Below are 15,532 nucleotides of genomic sequence, written 5' to 3' on the forward strand. Positions count from 1 at the left end.
ATTATTATATTCCAAATAAGTATTATTTTAAATGTAAATATGTTTAAAAATCATTATTTCCAATTAAATTAAATTTTATTTATATAGCCCACAATTTACAAAACATTTGTATAACCTTTCAATAGAGCTAGTAAGCGAATGTGCTATCCTACAAATTCTTCAAGTGTTTAAGCTCAAGTTCAAACACGAATTCTTGGCTAATAAATAAAAAGTAAACGTGACGTAGCGTTGACTGTGGCTGTCTGAGCGATGAGCTGTGAAAACGTCACGCCGGCTAACAATGCTAACGTCAGTGTGCTTATACTCAGGACGACACAGTGGCACAGACTCCTACGAAAACCGTCTCATCGTACATTCTGCTTATTTATAAAGAACATTTACGATCAGTACAACTCATCAAACGTGGGGGGGGGGGGGGGGGGGGGTGGGGAGGGGGAGGGGCTACCAGAAGAAGGTATTTACAATCAAAAATGTCAACCACAGGAAAAAATGAACTCTACTTTTACATCAAATTCTCTAAAGCTACGTTTTTTCCGCTCAAGCTGAAGAACACGGTAGAAAAAAGCATGACGTTAACAAAATAAAAGCTCATGGTAAATCTACGTACGTCCACGCTAACGCTGCTCTGTCACACCTGAGTCAAACCACGCAAATCCTTCCTGTGAGACGGCGTTTGTGTGTTTGTTTGTGCCTGAAGAAGCTTCTTAACAACAACAACAACAACAACAACACCTGAGGATTCCACTGTGAGTTCAACTCAGGTCTGAGATCAGAAACAGTTTAGTGTCTGGCTTCAAAACCACAATGAGTGATGATTCTGTCACAGATCTGGACCGAGCAAGTCCAACTTTGGCTTTAAAAGAAAACACACACACACACACACACACACACACTGAAGCCTTGTGTGCTTCGTTAGACCCTGATTATGTGAAAAAACAAACTCTGCTTTTGATTTCTTCAGTCTGACGCACATTCCTCTGTCGGGAAGTTGCACCCATCGTGGTTATCACCAAGTTAAAGATGCATTACACAGTTTTCCCCACTCCTGACTATTGTTAATAATAATTTTAAAAAAAGTCAAATAAACACATTGAAAATATCTTAAATGATCATAAACACATACATTTTCTTGAATCAAATTGGTATATAATGTATTTTTTAAGGTGTTTTTGAAATGTGGTTGAATAGCTACTCAACAAGTGGAAAACTTGACGTTTGTAAACCACTTACTCTCCTACACCAAAGCCCATAGAGAAAATCAGTGATTTTAAGATCACAGGGACACAGGAGCTGCTGGTCTACTGCTGCCTCGTGTGGTCACTTTGTGTCACTGAAGTTAATCCAAGTGAAGGATTTTAAATGTCGAATTTGACAAAATCAGTCATTGTAAGTTAGTGATGGAGGCAGCAGTGGATCAACAACTCCTGTGAACTCCTGTGTGCTGTGATGTTAAAATCCCTGGTTTACTCTATGGACTTTGGTGTGGGAGAGTGAGTGGTTTAAGTTAAGAGGCTAAAATCAGTTTTCCCTTTAATCAGTCATCAAACAACCATTTCAAAAACTCCTGTCCTCACCCCTTAAGTGCATGAAAGTATATATTTAAATGTAAACAAATGGCACATTTTCATTGTAAAGAAACAAAAAACATACATGAACAGTGATGTGGTGTATGTATATATATATATATATATATATATATTTATGTATATATATATCATTTGTTATGTAAAGGTTATTCTTATTATAATAGAAGGCCAGATCCCTTGCTGTCTGCTCAGTTGCATAGCTGTGGATGATGAAGCCATAACCATAACTGACTGCACTTCCCTTCCCTACAGAGTGGACCTGGACTAAGGCTCTGGTTTGTCGGTCAGTGAATTGAGGAAACGTTCACAACACAGTGACACCTGCAGGTGGATGGTGACACTGCAGCCGCACAAGAAGGAGCTTCTTCTTTTTCTTTTTTGGTTTGTGTCGGACCTGATTTGGCTGAAATGAACCTGGTTTCTGTCTGGAGCTGGAGGATTACAGAAGAGGAGGGGGCGTGGTTAGGACGGTCAGACAGGTGAGGTCATAAGAAGCTGTCACTCACTCCTCTCTCACTCTCACTCTCACTCTCACTCTCACTTTACGTAGTAACAGATTATTCCTCTAGCGGCGAGCGTTTCCCTTTAATCTAGAACATTCATGCAAGAAACTCACGAGCACAATCTGCGACAAACGGACGGAAACGCCTCCACTGTGTTCTCTACATGGCACATGTTCAGATTATTGTTGTTCGTCTGTGCTCTGACACACTGTAACCACGCCTGGATTAGAGCATTGTTAACCATGCCTGGATAAGGGGGTAGTTACAGTCTAACACACTGTAACCACGCCTGGATTACAGCGTACCGAAAAACAAGCAACACTTGGTGCTTCTGTTTCAGGTGTTGCTGTGTTTTTCTTTTCTTTTTTTTTTTGTTTGTTTTTTTATTTTATTATTATTTTTTTATCGTACACTCCGCACACGCGTGAAATACACATTTTTAATCTGCGTGAACGTGAAACACTCAGGTTTTTCTAAACTATATTTTGTCTAAATTCTTCACTGGAACCACAACTGTACAAAAACCACCCAATAGCACCATATGAATATTGTTCCCAAATTATAAAGGGGTTAGGGATTATTGGACGTTAGTATATGTGTGTGTGTGTGTGTGTGTGTGTTCTTGTACTTGCGGCATACTGAGGACCAGTGAGGGTTTTTAACCAACAAAGTGAGGTCATTTTTACAGAGTGAGGACATTTTGGCCGGTCCACACTTTGTTTTCATTGAAATCACTGCCTTAGGTTGCTATCACATGCTATACTCAATTTGTCAAAAAATAATCACATTTTGGACGACATAGTATGACTTTTTTGTCAAATTTTGGACCAAAATTTTTTTTTTCACATTTTGGACGACATAGTATAGTTTGACGTTTTTGTCAAATTTTGGACCAAAAATTTTGGGTTAAATTTTGTCTTCAAATTTTGGATGACATAGTATAGTGTGACGTTTTTGTCAAATTTTGGACCAAAATTTTTTGGTCTTTTTTTTTTTTTTCAAATTTTCGACCCAATTTTTTTTTTCAAATTTTCGACCAAAATGTTTTTTTTTTAAATTTCGACCATTTTTTTTTTCAAATTTTAGACCAAAATTTTTTTTTCAAATTTTAGACCAAAATTTTTTTTTAAAATTTTAGACCAAATTTTTTTTTTCAAATTTTAGACCAAAATTTTTTTTTCAAATTTTAGACCAAAATTTTATTTTCAAATTTTAGACCAAAATTTTATTTTCAAATTTTAGACCAAAATTTTATTTTCAAATTTTAGACCATGTTTTTTTCAAATGTGTATTTCGACTTTTGGATGACATAGTATAGTTTGACGTTTTTGTCAAATTTTGGACCAAAAATTTTGGGTTAAATTTTGTCTTCAAATTTTGGATGACATAGTATAGTGTGACGTTTTTGTCAAATTTTGGACCAACATTTTTTTTTTTTTTTTTTCAAATTTTCGACCCAATTTTTTTTCTTCAAATTTTCGACCAAAATGTTTTTTTTTTAAATCTCGACCAATTTTTTTTTCAAATTTTAGACCAAAATTTTATTTTCAAATTTTAGACCAAAATTTTATTTTCAAATTTTAGACCAAAATTTTATTTTCAAATTTTAGACCAAAATTTTATTTTCAAATTTTAGACCATGTTTTTTTCAAATGTGTATTTCGACTTTTGGATGACATAGTATAGTTTGACGTTTTTGTCAAATTTTGGACCAAAAATTTTGGGTGAATTTTTTTTTTTTCAAATTTTGGACCAATTTTTTTTTTTCAAATTTTGGACCAAATTTTTTTTTTCAAATTTTGGACCAAAACATTTTTTACAAATTTTTTTTCGACTTTTGAATGACATAGTATAGTATGATGTCTTGTCAAATGTTGGACCAAAAATTTCTTGTCAAAGATTTTGTCAAATTTTGGACAAAAAAAAACATGAAGTGTCATTCATGAAGTAGATATTTGTAATTGTGTTGATTTATAAAGTGGAAATGCTGGTCCTCACTTTGTCAGCGACCCAGTCCTCGGTATGCAGCAAGTACAAGAATGTGTGTGCGTGTGTGTGTGTAGCTGTTTTCAGACATGCCCTATAATCTGGATATTCTCTGGAATTTCTCCTGCCTTTTAGATTACGTGTCTGAAAACAGCTTTTTTTGTGTTTGTGTTGATGAAGTGAGGTAGGGAAACATCCCGTGTTGTCGTCCCGAGTGTGTACTAAAGCACGTCGAACACCCTGTGTGTGTGTGTGTGTGCGTGTGTGTGTGTGTGGACTAAGCACGTCTCCAGGAGACTTGCATAGCTTCTGCAGGACAGGAAGAGCAGTTGTCCGTTTGGACGGAAAAACTCAAGGCAGAACTCGAGTCGCACCATGGAATTCAAAGAGACAATCTGCCCTTATTGCACCATAAGTACGTGTGTGTGTGTGTGTTTATATATATATATATATTTACTGTATATTTGCACCATATGAAGTGGGATTAGCAGCCAGTCGACTCTGTAGCTCGTACGTACGATCACCGGCGACACTGAATCGAGCCGTGTGCAGCAAAAGAAGCAGTTTTCTGATTTGTTTGTTTTTAAACGGTCGAGCACCGCAGAAAACGCAACGTACGATGTTTAACGTCGACGTTTCTCGTGTCGAGGTCAAAGGTCACTCCATAGATCTTTGGGATTAACAGATTAACAGGTTAGAGAAAAATTCAGTACCAAGTATTTAAAGGACTAAAACTCAGTTTAGTTTTTTTAGATAGCGCCCTCTAGTGTCAGGTCCTCGTCAGCACACTTTTCCCAATTTGTAACTTCAAAATGACCTTGGGGGCGGGGCCAGTGAAGAGGGCACTAAAAGTCACATTATATCGCAATAATATTTGTCGCAGTATTTCATCTAATTTTTCAAAATAAAAGTGTTTGTTTTGATTGGGAACAAGAAAAACTCACTTAAAATAACTCATAACTTTATATATATATGTATATATACAGTGCCAGGGCCGTATAAAATTGATTGGGTGGGAGGGGCCTCTGCACTAAATCCGCCAGTCTTTACACTTGAGGGGGCGAAAATCAGGCGTCCATGTTGGACGTCGCACATGATCACGTGATTTTACTCCGATATTAACACTGATTGTTTTAATACTGTTTTGTAAATAATTTGGCGAGATTGGCACGATTTTTAAAACATTTAAATCTACGCTAATTAAGATCCATGCTAACAGGTACTGTCCAATACATAAGCTAATATCACTCTAAGCTATGACTAGCTACACCTGTACAGCTGATGTAGCTTCTCATTCTTGACACCAAGTTAGCGCTAATGTGGTTAACTGGTGTTAGCATTTCATCAGGACTAACGTCGCTGGATATTTTTGGAAAATATGCTCGGAGTTAAACATTAACACATTTAGCCCAGATTAACATGAAGACATAGCATTTTTATGCTAATCTAAGCTAACCAGCACTTAGCTTTAGCTTCTTCTCATTTGTCTCTTTTAACGTACGTGGACCAGGGCTCTCACACTGTTTGCTCAGTAGGGGGCGGTCATGTGTAAAAAAAAAAAAAAGTATTTATGACAGAATTTCAAAATAAAAGTGTTTGTTTTGACGTGGAACGACAAAAAAATTCACAATATACGGTCTCAAATATAACCGTTTGAGACCTCTGAACGTGACCGGAAACCCGTGAGGTGAATCGACGCCATCTCTAATCTCGGTTAATCTGACGTCATTTTTATTCTAATTGAGGTTTTTCTTCTTTACAGCAGCAAAATAAAGAGAAAAGAAGGTGAAAACAATTGGAATGAGCGGTCGGACGAGTCGGAACGGACCGAGGACTCGCTTCAGCGTGCTGAGTCATGGCCGTGAGACTCACAGGTCAAAGGTCCCTGTGAGGTGTGTTAATGTGAGTGTGTGTGTGCTTAATCCCTCCATCGTGTGTTGTCATGGTGACACGTGCTTATACGGTGATATATCTGTGCGTCAGAGTGACGACTCGTACTGTAACAGTTCGTACAGTAACGGCCCGTCACGGTATCGTATGCCCACGGCGGCCGGCGAGATGTACTGCAGGATGTTTATCGTCCTCCGCAGGCGCCGGTCCACGTAGTGCGCGTCCCACGCCGGGTAGCGCTTCCTGGGCATGTCGATCTTTATCAGCGGGCCCTCGGGTTTGGAGGTGGGCGTCACCGACCTCACCTGGAAGACGGGCAGACACGACTCGGCCACGTCCTCCTCCGTCTGCGACTTGGTCATGCGGGCCGGAGTGGGCGGGGCGGTGGGCGGCGCCGACGGCGGCAGCGGGAGGCCCCAGAGCAGCTGGGCGCAGCAGGAGGAGGCGGGGCTGGGCTGGAGGTGGGCGGTGGCCGGGTGCAGGAAGCCGTAGTACAGCAGCATGACCAGGACGCCGCCGGCGAACGTCAGGTAGACGCCGCACAGAGCGGGGACGGCGTAGGAGTCGGTCAACACCGGGTCTCTGTAGGCGTACCTGCAGGAAGTCAGAACTGACTTTACACCGTGTTACACCAACACAATCTACGTCAGATTAAGTCTACGAACACGTTTACGTCTTTATTTCACTGTTAGACAGACTTTTGTAAACCACTCACTCTCCCACACCAAAGCCCACAGACCGCCCCCTACTGAGCAAACAGTGTGAGAGCCCTGGTCCACGTACATTAAAAGAGACATAAATGAGAAGAAGCTAAAGTTAACTGCTGGTTAGCTTAGATTAGCTATGTCTTCATGCTAATCTGGGCTAAATGTGTTAACGTTTAACTCCGAGCATATTTTCCAAAATATCCAGCGACGTTAGTCCTGATGAAATGCTAACACCAGTTAGCCACGTTAGCGCTAACGTGGTGTCAAAAATGAGAAGCTACATCAGCTGTACAGGTGTTGCTAGTCGTAGCTTAGAGTGATATTAGCTTATGTGTTGGACAATATCTGTTAGCATGGGTCTAAATTAGCGTAGATTTAAATGTTTTAAAAATCGTGCCAATCTCGCCAAATTAATTAAGTTAATATCGGCGTAAAATCACGTGATCATTTACAATTTTATTTTTGCCCCGCCCCCTTCCTCGTTCTCCTGTGCGACGTCCAACATGGACGCCTGATTTTCGGCCCCTCGAGTGTAAAGATTGGCGGATTTAGTGCAGAGGCCCCTCCCACCCAATCAATTTTATACGGCCCTGGCACTTTATATATACATATATATATATCGAGTTATTTTAAGTCAGTTTTTCTTGTTCTTAAGAGATGTTCTTAAAGATATCATAATCATTAATCTGATGTAGATTTTATTAGATGAGTCTTTTGTTATCTGGCTAAAATCAGTTTTTATCTGGTGAAACCTCATAAAACCACACTTCTGAACTCCCCCTTTAAAGGATGTGGGTTTATCCTGCTGTGACACACACACACACACACACACAGTGACTCACCACAGGCCGGTCAGGATGGTGTTCTCGGCTAACACCACGGTGTAGTACGCCACCATCCTGGAGCGCGTGCGGCCCTCCTTCACGTTGAACCAGCAGAAGATGTAGACGATGCCCACCACCATGTTGAACAGCACCTCCTCCCACTTGGACATGCAGAAGTCGGTGCCCCCGTGCACCACCCAGAAGGCCATGGCGCACCAGTGGACCACCACGAAAATGCCAAAGTAGATGTGGAAGAGCGAGGCGAAGAGCGCCAGCGAGAGCACGCGGGACGAGATGGTGAAGAGGCGCCAGAAGAGGTGCAGCAGCGCGCCGCGGTAACTCATGCTGCGCTGGTCGTCGCGGGAGTCTCGCAGGAGCTTGTGGTAGGAGGCCAGAACCCAGGCGAGAGACAGCAGCGAGGCCAGCGAGGAGATGCCTGAGAGACACACCGTGAGACAAGAGGACATGTCTTCATCTGTGAGTCACAACCAAGACTCACTGTGGGTGTAACGGTCCTGGAATAAGAGGCAGAGAGTGACGCAGCACAAACATTTGGACTAAAATATCACTTTCCCTGTGCGTGTGTGTGTGTGTGTGTGCGTGCATCATTAACTCCACCAGTCACATATTTACTTTAAAATTAGACGCCGTCCCAGAACTGCAGGCATGAATAACAGCAGTGGGCGTCAGAGTGACGTGATGCATCATCCTGCATGAATAAGGAATAAAAATAATACTAAATGTCCACTAGAGCTGCAACTAACGATTATTTTTCTCGATTAATCGACGAATCGTTTGGTTCATAAAATGTTAAAAAACATTAATCGGTGTTTGTCAAAGCTGAAAATGATGATGTTCTCAGAAGTCTTGTTTTGTCCACAAACAAAATGATTCAGTTTTAATGATTTCTTTGTTTTGAGGAGCAAAGAAACCAAGAAAATAATCACATTTAAGAAGCTAAAACAATCAGAAATCTTGTTTTAATCATGAAAAAAGCTTTAAACCGATTAATCGATTCTCAAAATAGTTGTCGATTAATTTAGTAATCGATTAATAATCGATTGGGCTCTAATGTCCACACTGTTAACCTTCATGTGGTCCATGAGCAGAGACTTTGAGGTTTAATTTATGTGTGTGTGTGTATGTGTGTGTGTGTGTGTGTCCACCTACACTGCAGCTTCTCGGCTCGGTTCTCCTGGATCATGATGCACAGCTGCAGAACCAGCTGAGGAGCCGACTCCAGGAAGGTCTCCAGCAGCCGCAGCATGTTGACGTCTGCGTACTCGAACATCATGGCCCAGTACCAGCGCCGCTGGTGCTCCTTCTGCCGCCGCGACATCACGCCCAGATACAGCGTCCTAATGTACCTGCCGGGGGTCAAAGGTCAGACTGTTCAAACTCTAACACAAGAGCAAAACCGCCGCAGATTTAAGGCTGGTAATAATCAATGATTGAATTAATCACAAACTATTTTAATTTCTGCTTCTCACATCTGAATATATTCTGGTTTCTTTGCTCATCCATTTGGTTGATGCATTAATCAATAATGAAAACGGATTAGCTGATAAAATCTACATCATTTCAAGTCTGTGACATCTTAAGAACACGTTCACGTCTTTATTTCACTGTTAGACTGACTTTAACAACAGGAAACTGAAGTTTGTAAACCACTCACTCTCCCACTCCAAAGTCCATAGAGAAAACCAGTGATTTTAGCTCACAGGGACACAGGAGCTGCTGGTCTACTGCTGCCTCGTGTGGTCACTTTGTGTCACTGAGTTAAGTCTAAAGTAAATATTTTAAAAGCTGAATTCACTAAAATCAGTCATAGTAAGTTAGTGATGGAGGCAGCAGTGGATCAACAACTCCTGTGAACTCCTGTGTGCTGTGATGTTAAAATCACTGATTTACTCTATGGGCTTTGGTGTGGGAGAGTGAGTGACTTTTGTGTGGGAGAGTGAGTGACTTTGGTGTGGGTTTGAAAAACGTATTTTAGCCCCTTCATAAAAGAATCATCTCATAAACTCTTCGTTCGTTTCAGTTTACGATGTCTTCAGAACACGTTCACGTCTTTATTTTCACTGTTACACAGACTTTAACAACAGGAAACTGAAGTTTGTAAACCGCTCACTCTCCCTGCACCAAAGTCCATAGAGAAAACCAGTGATTTTAACATCACAGCACACAGGAGTTCACAGGAGTTGTTGATCCACTGCTGCCTCCATCACTAACTTACAATGTGCTGTTGTGTCAAAATTCAAAATTCTTTGTTCCAATTTATTGTAGTGACACAAAGTGACCACACGAGGCAGCAGAGGACCAGCAGCTCCTGTGTCCCTGTGAGCTAAAATCACTGATTTTCTCTATGGACTTTGGTGTGGGAGAGTGACAGCGTCGATGATGGTATCCAGTGTGTGTGTGTGTTCATGTTTTCTATCATGAACCCACCGAGTGGACGTATAGATGAACATGTGGGAGTGGAACTGTGTGGGCAGTGATTTCACTGAGAGGCTGTGTGTTCACGTCCATGTTCTCCTGTGTGTGTGTGTGTGTGTGTGCAGATACTACATAATGCATGGCCGTGCACTGTACGCACACGTCTATTACGTCCATCTGGCTCCAAACATACGATCTTAATTCACTGAACATAAATAATGCACCAGTGCAGGAAAACACTTGCTCGCTCTGACTCAGCCTGATGTTTCCTCAGCAAACATTTACTCATCATTCTCATCATTTACTCCTTTAATCTGCGTCAATATTATCACAGCGTCACTCTGCAAATCACTTGATTTCACTTTGAGCGGCTTGAAAATGCTGTTTTCGTTCGTCAACATACAGTCCTAGTCGTTTGTTTTGAAGTGCCACAAGGGGGCGCTGCTCCTGGGATTTAAGACTGGTGTTATTCACGTTAAAAACGCTGATGAAAAACATGTTTTTGTAACGTTTATGTTTTTTATGACGTAACAGTATTTCATAACTTTCTTTCAAACATTCATATTTTTGTATCACGACAACATTTTGTATATTTTTAAATACTTTTTTTGTAACATAACGTCATTTTGTATCTTTTTCCTGTAGCAAACGTGTTTATAGCGTTACTTATTATAGAATTCTTGAAAACGCTTTTTAAACTGACACGTTTTTGTAACCATTTCTTGGTTATTTTTAAGTAAGAAACGTTTTTTGTAACAATTACGTGTTTTTTAGCGTCACACATTTTGTAAATTAGCATTTATTGTTTCTACACATGGTTTTTTTCATGACAACATTTCGTAAAACATTTTTTCGCTCACGTTTATATTTTTTTTGAAATGTGGAAGCAGTTTTTTTAACATTAGATTCTAGATTTTTTTTTTTAGTAAAGTGTCATTTTTTCTTTTTATTTGAAACTTTAGAACATTTTGTTTTCTTATTTTTGTAACAGGAGTAACTTTGTCTTATATAAACTGCTGGATACAAACCAGATTATTACACCAAAGGCAGATGATGATATTTCTGAATACCGTCTTTAATCTCCTCAGGATGATCCTGACTCTAAATTGTCCAGTGAGACAAAAACCAAGCAGCTGTTTGTCCTTGACTCCAGTTACTGAAGGTCTTTACACGCGAAAATCATTAAATTAGCTTGAAATTAGAGATTAAATCCTCAACGTGTCGTCGCCGCAAAACACCTTGACATGGACGGACGTGAGTAGACCACGCCCCCTGCCTCCGCCTCCCCTCCCCCCACCACTTTCACTCTTTCCTTATTCCCTCTCTCCTCATCTCCTCACACTCGTTCTCCTCTACCCTCCCCCCATGTGTGCGTGTGCAACCTCCCTCCTCTTCCTCCTCCTCCTCTTCCTCCTCCTCCTCTTCTTCTTCTTCCTCCTCCTCCTCCATCTTCAACCACCATCTCTGAGCAATCTGTCTCCATCAGGACACACACACACACACACTTCTTCTCCTTCAGGTGGGAGAGTCCATTCTGCAGCCTGGAGGAGGGGGGGTTGACTTCAGGGTGGGGTGGATGAAGAAATGAGTGTGTGTGTGAGGGTGTGTGTGTGTGTGTGTGTGTGTGTGGGGTTGTAGAGTTAAATCAACACACGCACACACACACACATACACACACGATGTACTCTCCCTGTTGTCCACCCGGAGGGAAAGTGGACACCATTAGTGAGGGAGTCTTCTCAGAGGTGGGGGGAGGAGGAGGAGGAGGATACACCACTACTTATGAGCTACACACACGCACACACACACACACACACACACACACACACACACAACACTGTATGTAACGATATGGAAAAAAAAGATGTGTGTGTGTGTGAGTGAGTGAGTGTGCAGCATGTGTGTGCGTTTCTGTTTTTCCCGCCAGTGCGTTTAGCACAGTAATTAGCACCCAACCGTTGTCCAACTGTGTGTGTGTGTGTGTGTGTGTGTGTGTGTGTGTGTGAAAGCATCACAGATGCTTTTCCTCTCTGTTCTCTCTACACACACACACACACACACACACTGACATTCATGGGAAGAGCCGTGACACTGTTTTCCCACTCGTCACACACTCACACACATGAGCACACACACACACACAAAGAGCTCTGAAAAGCAAGACGCTGTCCATGGTGCTGAAACTGTTTAACTTGGGTCTTTCAGGTTTAACTTCACTTTTTTAAAGCGTGGTTGTGTAAGACACTGACACACAGTGAGCACTGACTGTGTTGAGAGCGCCCCCTACACTGAGAACCAGCCTGAAAACACTTTATAAAAGACTCGCTTCATAAAATCTACGTCAGATTAAGTCTATGATATCTTTAAGAACACGTTCACGTCTTTATTTCACTGTTAGACAGACTTTTGCAACAGGAAACTGACGTTTGTAAACCACTCACTCTCCCACACCAAAGTCCATAGAGTAAACCAGTGATTTTAACATCACAGCACACAGGAGTTCACAGGAGTTGTTGATCCACTGCTGCCTCCATCACTAACTTACAATGAATTATTCAGTAAAATTCGGCCTTTAAAATATTTAATTTAGACTTAACTCAGTGACACAAAGTGACCACACGAGGCAGCAGAGGACCAGCAGCTCCTGTGTCCCTGTGAGCTTAAATCACAGATTTTCTCTATGGGCTTTGGTGTGGGAGAGTGAGTGGTTTACAAACTTCAGTTTCCTGTTGTTAAAGTCTGTCTAACAGTGAAATAAAGACGTGAACATGTTCTTAAAGTAATATCGTAGACTTAATCTGACGTATATTTTAGGAGGTGAGACTTTTGATAAGTAGTTAAAATCAGTTTTTCGTTCGTCACACTGTGTGTGCGCGCGCGCGCGTGCGTGTGCACGTGTACCTCCACACTTGTCCCAGCTGGAGGATGTGTATGGTGGCCTGCCACAGCCAGATGGTGGCCAGCTGCAGGCGGTCTCTGCCCGGGTACAGGCAGCCCAGAGCCAGGCTGTCCCGCTTGGTCAGACCCTCCACCTCCCCGAGCCCCCCGCCGGTGTAGTCCTGCACGAACCAGCGGAAACTCAGAATCTGGACCAGCACCGACGGCACCAGCACGAAGAAGAGCGTGAGGCCGAACCAGAGGTAGTCCTGCCTGCGGTAGTAGTCCACCGCCAGGCACAGGTCCGTGCCCACGTCCCAGAAGAAGACGAGCAGGGCGAGGATGATCCAGAGGCAGTCCAGCCACAGCTGCTCCCGGGGCGGGCAGTGAGTCTCTCTGACGCCGACCCCTCCGCCTCCTCCTCCCGCTGCTCCACCACCGAGCAGAGAGCCCAGGCAGGCGGAGCGGCAGCCCCAGTAGCAGGCGGAGGTGCGGCAGCACTGGCAGATGTGGATGGCGGCGGAGTCCAGCGGCTCGTCCGCGTCCACGTCGTACAGCTGCGCGAACCCGCCGGCTTTCCCGCCGCCGCCGCCGCCGCCGCCGTCCGACTGCGCGGCCATGTTCCCCTTGCCGCTCCTGCCCTCCTGCGAAACGCACGACAACCGCACCGTGGTGCCTCCTCGCGGGGCGCGGACACCACGTCACTTCCCAGATACCTGCTGCCCTGTGCGCTCTCGCGCCGCGGCCGCGACTGCTGTGTCTCTGCTCCGCCCGGGGCGCGAGGAGCCATCAGAGCCGGCGGCCGCGCGACGGCGGCTCCGCGACTTCCTCCTCCTCCTCCTCCTCCTCCTCCTCCTCCTCCTGCACCTCCTCCTCCTCTTCCTCCTCCTCCTCGGGTCCAGTCACCGCCACCGGAGCAGCAGCGGAATCAGCACCGCATCATCCCGTCCTGCGCGTGCGGTCATCTAGTGCGACGGGAGGCTATGACGTAATGCATCCCCCGCTGTTTTCTTGTGTGTGCGTGCGTGCGTGTGTGTGTGTGTGTGCAGGACTCTCCGGGACTCCCTCTCCTCTCTCTGTGTCTGTGGCCGCTCTCAGGCTCTCAGGTGCCGGCTTCAGCTGCTGCAGCTCCCGCTCCTCCTCTGCTCCTCCTCACTCCTCACTCCGCCCTCTACTGGACAAACCCGCCCCAGCCCCTTAGTTCCACATCTGCAGCGTGCACGCGCGCCGGGCTCGTGCACGCTGCAGCCGCCCACTGCGCTGTCTCTGCGCTGATCGATGATGTTCTTCTCATTGGAGACTGAAACATCTGCCTGATTTTGTGCGCATTATTGATTTTGCGTATAAAAAACTGAAAGTTAACACAGATTTTTTAAAAATACAGATCTTAAAATATTGCATACAAGTTTTTTAAATAAAGCGTAAATGTGAAACTATTTACCAGTGAACTAACCTGGAAAATTTACGACATTTGAATGGAAACCAAGATTCGAAAACTTTATAAAAATTCTTTGCAACGTTACATCAAAGTTTATTTTACTCTGAGGTGGAAAAGTTTTTTATAAAAATCAGCTAAAGTGTTCATTGCTAGTTAGCATAAACAGCAGCTAGGGTGAGAGAAATATATAAAACAAACGTAAACATTTCACACAGAGTTTTAAGTTCTCCACCGCCTGCGCATGCTAGCCAAAGCTCCAGTGCCTATGCTAACGTTGCCAGTTAGCGTACATTTTAGCTAATACTGTAGGTGGGAATTTGCGTGTACAGGAAAGATCGGATAAACGCAAACAGTTCGCACACAGCGTGGCTTTAGTGTGCAATTGTGTTTGCCAAAGCTAACATCGCTAGTAAGCATAAACGACAGCTAATGTGCGAGAAGTTGCGCGCACGAGAAAGATGTAATCAACGCGAATGCTAGCTAAAGCTGTAGTGGCTAAGTTTGTGAGCCAACATTGCTTGTTAGTTCGCTTATATGTGGGAAGCTGCGTCAATAAGTTTTAATCTGACGTTTAAAGAGCAGCTCATCAATCAATCAATCAATCGTGTGTGTGTGTGCATGTGTGTGTGTGTGTGTGATAGACAGACAGAAAGGAATCATAAAGCTGCAGGGCGACAGAAAAAGGGATGGATTTAGGAAGGATTTGGGAATTAGATGAAAGGAGTGTGTGTGTGTGTGTGTGTGTGTGTCTTTTCAGTGGACAAAGATAGAAGAGATGAGTCAGGCAGAATCTGTTCAAAAGGATGAAAAAAGATTAGTCAGGAGAAAAGAACGAGAGGAAAGATTTAGGAATTGTTGGAGAGAAAAAGAGAAGAAAAAAATAGATTTACTGTTTGAAGTTAGACAGAGAAGACACACACACACACACATACACACACACACACAGGAGTTTTTAAAGGGAGAGTTCACACACTGAGCACTGACACTGTCAGGCTTTTCCCTCTGTTTCACTCACTCTCCCGCACCAAAGTCACTCACTCTCCCGCACCAAAGTCACTCACTCTCCCGCACCAAAGTCACTCACTCTCCCACACCAAAGTCACTCACTCTCCCACACCAAAGTCACTCACTCTCCCACACCAAAGTCACTCACTCTCTCACACCAAAGTCACTCACTCTCCCACACCAAAGTCACTCACTCTCCTGCACCAAAGTCACTCGCTCTCCTGCACCAAAGTCACTCGCTCTCCCACACCAGTCACTCACTCTAGCACACCAAAGTCAC

At 43.3% G+C, this 15,532-nt stretch overlaps 1 protein-coding gene across 1 annotated transcript; it reads right to left on the bottom strand.

The window, feature by feature from the left end:
- Positions 1-6,054: 6,054 nt before the first annotated feature.
- xkr6a (XK, Kell blood group complex subunit-related family, member 6a) lies at positions 6,055-13,429 on the bottom strand (the record flags this gene model as incomplete). Its single annotated transcript, XM_083908522.1, has 4 exons — positions 6,055-6,559; positions 7,515-7,932; positions 8,667-8,863; positions 12,834-13,429. 4 exons carry the CDS (start codon positions 13,427-13,429, stop codon positions 6,055-6,057), a joined length of 1,716 nt encoding a protein of 571 aa, XP_083764648.1.
- Between the last annotated feature and the right edge of the window lie 2,103 nt (positions 13,430-15,532).

This window comes from Microchirus variegatus (assembly GCF_963457635.1).
Source record: "Microchirus variegatus genome assembly, chromosome: 22".
NCBI classification, from domain to species: Eukaryota; Metazoa; Chordata; class Actinopteri; order Pleuronectiformes; family Soleidae; genus Microchirus; species Microchirus variegatus.